General features: G+C 53.8%; 1 protein-coding gene across 1 annotated transcript; it reads right to left on the reverse strand.

Moving 5' to 3' along the window:
- Positions 1-187: 187 nt before the first annotated feature.
- Positions 188-8,553, reverse strand: Tas1r1 (taste 1 receptor member 1). Its single transcript, XM_046424695.2, has 6 exons — positions 8,357-8,553; positions 6,049-6,355; positions 3,297-4,058; positions 2,728-2,940; positions 2,291-2,411; positions 188-1,320 (listed from the first exon to the last, which is right to left on the reverse strand). The coding sequence occupies exons 1-6, from the start codon at positions 8,545-8,547 to the stop codon at positions 389-391; spliced, it is 2,526 nt and encodes an 841-aa protein (XP_046280651.1). The 5' UTR covers positions 8,548-8,553; the 3' UTR covers positions 188-388.
- Between the last annotated feature and the right edge of the window lie 42 nt (positions 8,554-8,595).

Raw genomic sequence — 8,595 nt, forward strand, 5'->3', positions numbered from 1 at the left:
GGCGGGGCCTCTGAGAACCGCCAATGGACGTAGAGGGCGTGGCCGAGCCAAGTTTTCCAGCGACGGGCCCACCTTCCGGAGTTGCTTGGCAACGCCACGCTTGGCCGGGGCTGCTAGGCGCTCAGACTCGGACCAGCGAGGCCCCACCCTCTCCAGACAGCTTGCGCCAAGGGGACGTAAACACGCATTTCACCTCTTTATTGGCAGCCCCCGGAGCCTGGGGTCTGTTCACCCGTGCGGTGACACATCGCATGCCAAGATTGAGACGCCCAAAGATCTCCCGGACACTGCAGGCCCTCCACCCAGCTTGACCAACTTCAGCTTTCAGGGCAGGATAGATTGACAGCCCACCCCGCCCCGCCCCAGCTGGCTTTGCCTGACCCGCTGCTCAGGAGGGGCTGCAACGCCTAGTATAGTCCTGGATGGAGGCCTGAAAGTGCTCTGTGTTATTGAGGTCTGGGCGAAAGAGGATCACGTAGCACTTGGGGAGGAAGTAACCACTGAATCCGCTGCTCAGGCAGGTCAGAAAGGCCAGCACATTGACCACGAGCAGGTACTTGCCCTGGTAGACGCTGGCCACGGTGAAAAAAGTAATCCAGGATACAAAGTTAAGGAGTTGGCTGAAGGTGACACATTTGGCCTCGTTGTAGTTTTCTGGCAAGTCCTTGCCCAGATAGCTGCAGGCAAAAGCACTGACCGAGAGGAGGCCATTATAGGTGAAAGCCAGCAGGAAGCCCAGTGAGTTGCTCTCTGTGCACTCAAGCACCACCAGCTGAGGAAAGCGTTGATATTCCCTTGTGGGCAGTGGTGTCCACACTACAAGCCAGATTAGACAGATGAGCAGCTGGGCCATTGAGCTGATCATCACAAACAGGCCAGCACCATGACATTGGACCCAAGTACGGTAGAACCTGGGCACCTTGGTGGAAAACTTGAAGATAATAATCAGTTGGAAGGAGCGAACTGTCAGGCAGGATAGGAAGATGGCAAACCCCAGGGAAAAGAGTGCCTGGCGCAGCAAGCACGCAGGCAGCGTGGGTTCCCCAAAGAAGCCATAGACGCTGCAGCTACCTCCTGCCAGGGAGCCCAGCATGAGGAAGCATAGCCTACCTCCAGCCGACCTCACCACAGGGGTATCTAGGTGCCAGGCAAACAGACCAGCAGTCCCAACCAGCAGCAGCAGCAGCAATGTATTAGCTGCTAGCAGCACCCAAGAGATGGGTTCCTGCCAAGTCAAAACCACCACTGTGCGTGGGAAGCAGGTCTGGCTTCCCTCAGGTGCCCACTCTTCTTTCCCACAAAGCTGGCATCCGTAGAGGTCTGAAAGGGAAAACAAAGGTGGTTCCTGAGAGCCAGTTGAACAAAGTAGGATTGGGGAAAGGAGGCTTGCAGGTCCGCTAGATGCTGCGAGACCTGTATCACAGCAGCTTCCTCCGGAAAGCATATTGAAGCGGGCAGTGTCAGGAAAGCCTAGAGTGCAGCTGGAGGCCAAGTGTTTCCTCAAAGTGTCTGTGTTAATTACATACTCTTGAGAAACATGGATAAGTTCTATGTGGCTCATGATCCAAAAAGGGGTTTGAAAACCCAGAGGGCCTTATAGTGGTCGCTCTGCCCCCATGCCAGTGAGGCTGAGCTCCAGTACGAGCAGCCAGCCCCAAAGGAAGGATGTGGTCATCTCTTTCCAGCACTTCCACTAGCCAAATCCACTTCCTAGGCTTCTGCTCTGTGATTTCTGAGTCCTGACTCTCTATGGACAGAAGGCATAGTGTCCCATCCCCACATCACCACAGAGAAGTAAAAGCGAAGAATGTGGCCCCTAGTGTTCAGCTCTGGGCTGAGCCTTTAGCTACATAAGTTGCTCTCTGGCCTCCACTTTGTGTCACTGGGTGGTATACTCTCCTATGGCAGACATTCTACCAGGTGTCTAGGAGCTGGCTGTGTTCAGCATGGGCAACAGAAGGGACTTTCCACAAATAGGATGGGAGAGTACAAAGAAAACAGTAGCTACATCCGGTGGAATGAAGAGGTTGAACTCAGGATAAGATGCCTCTGCAGATGTGACATGAGCTCTCTGATAGAGGACAAACCATGGTCTAGAGATTTCCTTCTGTTGTTTCTGTCTGCTTGATCAGAATTCAATCTGGAGGCAGGTGTCTGTCAACCTGCACCTAACTGGCAGCCCATGACTGTCCTGGGGCTGAGTGTACACACGGGGCCTGGGAGAGGTTCTTTACCTGCTGGACAGCCCCTTGGAGTGCTGATCACTGGCCCACTCACTTTGTTCACTCACCACTCTTGTTGAGGAAGGTCCCAGCCTCACAGGGCACACACTCAAAGCAACAGTGGTGGAAACCCAAGACCACCCGATGGTGCCCTTCAACACAGTCTCTGGTACACACAGATGCGGGAACCTGTAAGAAGCCACAGGTGTCCTGTAGCCACACGGAGGGGCCCAAGTCAAAGGACAGCTTACTTGTGAGACAGAGGCAGAATCTCCATGCCTGTGCCTTTGGAGATCACTCCCAGGCAGAGCCCCTGGTGGTGTAAACCTACGGCATCCCAGTGAGCATCTATCTATTAGCACATGAAGCCAGCATCCCTGGCAGGGCTGGGTAGAATGATGGCAGTCTGATACCTGGGGTCCGCTTCCTGCCCTGGGTAAGTGCCACTTTCAAGCTCCTGGCCCCCATGAAGCAGTTACCTGGTGAGCCACCACATCCCCATTACCTGATTGTTCTTTCCATGCCACTGGATATTGGTCTTATTTATGTCCAGCCGAACTGGAGACCATGTGAAGGAGCCAATGACTCTGAAGGTCCACTTGGACCCAATCCAATCCCAAGCAATGATGTTATAGCCGCTGAGAGGATCCCCATTGTCATCAAATGTCACAGTGTCCTCATGTAAAAGGAAATTCACCTTATAGATCTGCTCCAAAAGCTAAAACAGAGATTGTAAAGCTATGGCAGACCACGTAGACACAGACTGCCAGAAGCAAGTGCCAGGGGTCTCTTGGGCTCCCAACCCGGTGATTTTACCCCTGGAACACCTGTTGTCCCTTTCTCGGAGCCCTTCCTACCAGCCCTCCCAGAGAAGGCCTCCAGCAAAGGATTCCTTTGCAGAGATTTTTTTTTTTTAGCACCTTGCAGAAGGCAAGGTTCAGAGAGGAGAGGATTTGTCTAAGGGAACACCATCCCTCAAATCACTGTCTTTTGGGGTGACCAAGAGTGCCTACTCTGTTTGTCTCAGGATTGGCTCTTCTCCCCGATACCGGGGGCCTGGGGCTGGGCTCTTACCTGCCAGGGGTAGACTTGGCCCCTGGAACAGGTTCCAGAGGCACAACCTAGGAGCTGGTGGAGGCCGTGGGCTGCAGCATACACTGCCCGGTACACGTTGTAGGCAGAACTCATGGAGAAGGCCCCAAGCTTGGGCATCGTGTATTCTGTGAAAGTTTGGCACTCTCTGCAGAGCTGATTTGTGCTGCACCAGGAGCCCTTAGAACAGGACCTGGGGGCTCCCTTGTCAGCTCGGGCATAGGCCTCCTCAAACTCCTTCAAGCCAGGGATAAGCCTCTGCTGTATGGCCACGCCCAGCACTGTCCCAATGCCCTGGATCCCAGGCACGTTGGTGATATGTGTGGAGATGGCCCAGTCTTCTGAGGCGATCCACACCTTTCCAGTCAGTTTGGCCAGCACCACGGACTTGAAGAACACCCTGGCTAGCTGCCGGCTGGAGAAAACCACCACCACGGTTGTCCTGGCTAGGGCCAGGTGGCGCATCATGCTCCACATCTCCTTGTCGCCCTCTTGGGCAGAGGAAGACATGATGCCTTTGGAGGCAATGCAGATGCCCCGCTTTGTGGCCAGGTCCTCCAGTGCCTGTACTCCCCCCTGCCCGTAGTCACCGTAGCTGCCAACCAGAGAGATCCAGACCCACCCGAACTTCTGTAGCAGCAGCACTATAATCTCCACTTGGTACTTGTCACTGGGGATGGTACGCAGAAAAGAGGGGTACTGCCACTTCGAGCTGAGCACCGTGCTGCTGGCCTCATAGCTGATCTGTGGGGGTCCCATTCAGTGAGATCAGCAGCGACCTCAACTGAGGTCCCCCAGTGCCAGCCCTGTGCCGGGTGTGGGGACATGAAGAGGAAGGAGAAGAGCAGTGCCATGCTTGACCCATGAGTCAGAGAACCCATTGTGGAGGTTCCATTGGGAAGTGGGGTGCTGGGGAGCAGTGGAATCTGCCTGGAGGGCCAGCTGGAGGAGCCCTGCATCCCAAGCACAGGGAACGAACCCTGCCTACAGGGAGGGGAATAGTGTGGTGTGGCTGGACATCAACAAGGGCTTCCGCCTGGCCAGGGGTCCTCTTCATGAGTGAGGCAGGGCTGGAGGCCTTCACTTTTTTTTTTTTTTTTTAATTTTTCATTAGGGATTGAATCTAGGGGCACTCGACCACTGAGCCACATCCCCAGCCTTATTTTGTATTTTATTTAGAGACAGGGCCTCACTGAGTTGCTTAGTGCCTCAACGCTACTAAGGCTGGCTTTGAACTCACAATCCTCCTGTCTCAGCCTCCCGAGCTGCTGGGATTACAGGCATGTGACACTGCACCTGGCTAGAGGCCTTCACTCTTGATCTGAGGCCTTGGTCTTCATTCTCTAGGCCATGGGGAGACCCTGAGAGTGTCTGAGGTAAACAAATCTAATTCCAGTGAGAAAAGTGTTAGAAAAGCCTCAAGACCAGGTGAGGAGTCGTCATGGTGTGAATGAAGGCTGGGGCAGTGCAGAGTGGGGGCTCAAAGCCAGGCTTAGCATCTTAGTGAGGCACTTAGCAACCTGGTAAAATAAAATATAAAAAAGGGCTGGGGATGTGGCTCAGTGGTTAAGCACCTCTGGATTCTATCCCTCGTACCAAAAAAAAAAAAAAAGTCTCTTGTGAGGAGAGAGGTGCATTCCACATGGAACCCGTCAGTGCATAAGTGGCAGAGTCTGTGGGCCATGGATACTCACAAGTCAGAACACAGGGGACTGAGAGGTGCTCGTTGGCTTTGGAAATCTAGAAGGTGCCCTCCCCAATGGCAAGAACAAGTGTGGTGGGGCAGAATTCTGGGCCACAGGCAGAACAGCAAATGAGAGGGCGGAGCAAGTGAGCAGCAAATGAGAGGGCGGAGCAAGTGAGCAGCGAATGAGAGGGCGGAGCAAGTGAGCAGCAAATGAGAGGGCGGAGCAAGTGAGCAGCGAATGAGAGGGCGGAGCAAGTGAGCAGCGAATGAGAGGGCGGAGCAAGTGAGCAGCGAATGAGAGGGCCGAGCAAGTGAGCAGCGAATGAGAGGGCGGAGCAAGTGAGCAGCGAATGAGAGGGCGGAGCAAGTGAGCAGCGAATGAGAGGGCCGAGCAAGTGAGCAGCGAATGAGAGGGCGGAGCAAGTGAGCAGCGAATGAGAGGGCCGAGCAAGTGAGCAGCGAATGAGAGGGCCGAGCAAGTGAGCAGCGAATGAGAGGGCCGAGCAAGTGAGCAGCACTCTGGGCCTGAGTTCTAGTGGGAAGGAACAGGAAGAGCCTGGAAGGGCAAAGGGAGCCCCACATGCCTACAGCCCAGGGTGGGAGACTGATGGGCGCAAGCAGGAGTTGGTGCCAACAAGCGGAGGAGCACCCCACCTCTGAGCCAGGAGGAGGAGAGGCCAGGAGCCAGGAGGATGTGAAGGTTATGCACAGGAAGGAAAGGTTTTCAGCTGTCACTGAAGGAGATGGAGCCTTTGGATGGAGAGAGGGCAGTGGGGGGGGGAGGGGGGGGCAAGAGGGAGCAGTCAAAATGGCAGTGGTTCCCAAGGGGAATGGGTTTCAAGAGGGCCAAGGCAGGGGATCTGGAAGCATCCCCTGGAGAGGAAGGAAGGGGGTTCTGGGGCAGGTGGGGACCTCTGCAGTGTGACTAAAGAACAGGGACCAGCCCCAGATCCCCAAGGGCTGCACTAGCCTTAGAGGGCGCAGCGACTCCCACCCACTTGTCCTAGCTCAGGTTGGATTTGCCAAACCACTGAGGACCTTGCTTACCAGGGGCACCAGGAAGGGACTCAGCATGGCGGCAGTGGTGACTGCGTTGTTGGTGTTGTCGGGCCCGATGATTGCCATCACCTTGGGGGAGTAGTGGGAAAGGTTTTCTTGGATCTCCAGGTGGTATGTCCCCGGCAGGCAGAGCATGTTCAATGTGGCATAAAAGTTGGCTGACTCCGAGCACACATCATACAGCTCATACCCCAGGGTGACATTGGGCAGCAGGGCTGTGGAGTTGTTTATCTCCTCAATACCAAACCTCATGGCCTGGAAGAGGTGGTAGCCATGGCCATTGAAGCTATCAGGCCTGCAGGGAAAGCAGAGTGAGAGTTGAAAAGGTCAAGGTCCCTCTAAGACCCACCAGCCTCCTAGCGTCCCAGGCTTGTGGGGTAGAAAACAACTCTGAGCCGGGAGGCTGAGGCAGGAGGATCATGAGTTCAAAGCCAGCCTCAGCAAAAAAGTGAGGTACTAAGCAGCTCAGTGAGACCCTGTCTCTAAATAAAATACAAAATAGGACTGGGGATGTGGCTCAGTGGTTGAGCGTCCCTGAGTTCAATCTCTAGTACAAAAAGAAAGAAAGAAAACCTTTGAGGTCATCTGCCCAGGCCTGTACTGATATAACTTCAGCATGGGCCCAGCAGCACACACAGTTCAGGATGTGTTGGCAGGCCTGAGGAGAGGCAGGGCCGAACTTACAGAATGTGGCCTGCCCCACCAGGCCCAGAGTCCTGCAGCAGAGCAACCTGCTGTATTAGAGGTTCACTTTAAGGAACTTCTCTCATGATCATGGGGGATGGTGAGCCAGAAATTTGTAGGGTAAGACACCAGGTGGGATATTCTGGCAAGAGCTGATAATGTAATCTTGCGTTCAAAGGCAGAATTCCCTTCTATGCCAGGGGCTGGGGATATAGCCAAGACTCAGTCTCATAAGGTCTTCGACTGATTAAACGAGGTCCACCTACGGTTTGGAGGGTCGTCTGTCTCTTTTTATTTTCTTTTCCATAGTGCGGATGGAACCCAGGGCCTTGCCCATGCTAGGCAAGTGCTCTACCTCTGAGCTTCATCTCTCTCTCCTCCTTATTTTAAATTTTATTTTGAGATAAGGTCTTGCTAAATTGAATTTACAACCCCTACCTCAGTCTCCCAAGTAGCTGGGATTACAGGCATGTACTGAGTACACCATTCCTGGCTGTACTCAGTCAGTTGATTTAAAAGTTAATCACATCCAAAAAATATTCACAGCAACACCTGAACTAGTACAAGTTCAATGTGGCATAAAAGTTGGCTGACTCTGAGCACACATCAGACAGCTCATACCCCAGGTTGACATTGGGCAGCAGGGCTGGACAAACAGACATGTAAAAATAACCACCACAGGGGCTGGGGTTATGGCTCAGTGGTGGAGCGCTTGCTTTGTACATGTGAGGCACTGGGTTCAATCCTCAGCACCACATAAAAATAAATAGAATAAAGGTATTGTGTCCATCTACAAATACACACACACACACACACACATGCATATATATAAATAACCAGTACACCTGCTTCACCTGGTTAACTAGTTAACTAGTGCTTTTCACTGGGACCTTAGGAAACTGCTGAAGGCCTGTGAGCCTCTGTGCCCCTACTCTGGGAACTGCTGTCACAACAGGGACAAGCTGAGGATGTGGTTGGTCCCTGATTGAAGGGCATGCTAGCCTGTTGTGCTCTCCAGCATCCTGACCTCCTAGAAGGTTCCCCCATCTTTCGCATCCCTTCTACTCCAAGTTCCTCAGGGGAGGCCCACTGTTTCCTGCACACAAACTCCTTCAATTACCTGAAGCCAGTTTCCTGGGGTCCTCCCCCCAGCCTCTCTCCCAGCCTGGGCTTCTTTTCTTAGCTCCTGCCTGCAGGTTCTGACCTGGTCCACATTTTAGAACCTGCATCCTGGGCCAGCAGTCAGGAGTGTTTCAAGTGCAAGCCTCCCACGGAGACCAAAGGCATTCCCCAGGCTCCTGTGACAGTTCACAAGCAGCTGTCTTCTTTCAGAGAGAAGTAGTAAGCATTCTCTACCTGGATGGCCGTCCCAGGGAGGCTCCTGTGTGGGGCATCTGCCTCAGTCCTTTCTCCCTCTGGGAGAAAAGTCAGGAAATTTGAATGGACTCACTCTAACAGCAAGGACAAAGGAATCCATCACAAAATGGAAGCTGGCAGAAGCATTTGGAGGTGGCAACTGGGGAGGGAGGGACTGGGGTTGGGAGCTCAAGGAGTAGCCCAGAGGCCAGTAACAGGTCACACTAAGTGACAGCTCTGCTGGTCCCTCACTTACCTGTCACACAGGGTCACCTGGGGTCTGCGTCTCACCTGCAGACAGTCAGTATGGAGAGGGAATAGGCCTGCAAGGAGGAAATCCCCTGGGAGGCTGAAGTCAGGGGAGAACCACGTCTTGTGGCAGCTAAAAGCCCAGCAGCAGGCGATGGAGAGTTGCAAGACTGCCAGGTGAGCCACCCACGGTGACATACTGGCCAGGCGCCCCTGTGCCCAGCATGGCAAGCAGCAGCGTCTGAC

The sequence above is a fragment of the Marmota monax genome, unplaced genomic scaffold, assembly GCF_021218885.2.
Source record: "Marmota monax isolate L192 unplaced genomic scaffold, Marmota_monax_Labrador192_F-V1.1 WCK01_AAM20220418_F8-fsc00080, whole genome shotgun sequence".
NCBI lineage: Eukaryota > Metazoa > Chordata > Mammalia > Rodentia > Sciuridae > Marmota > Marmota monax.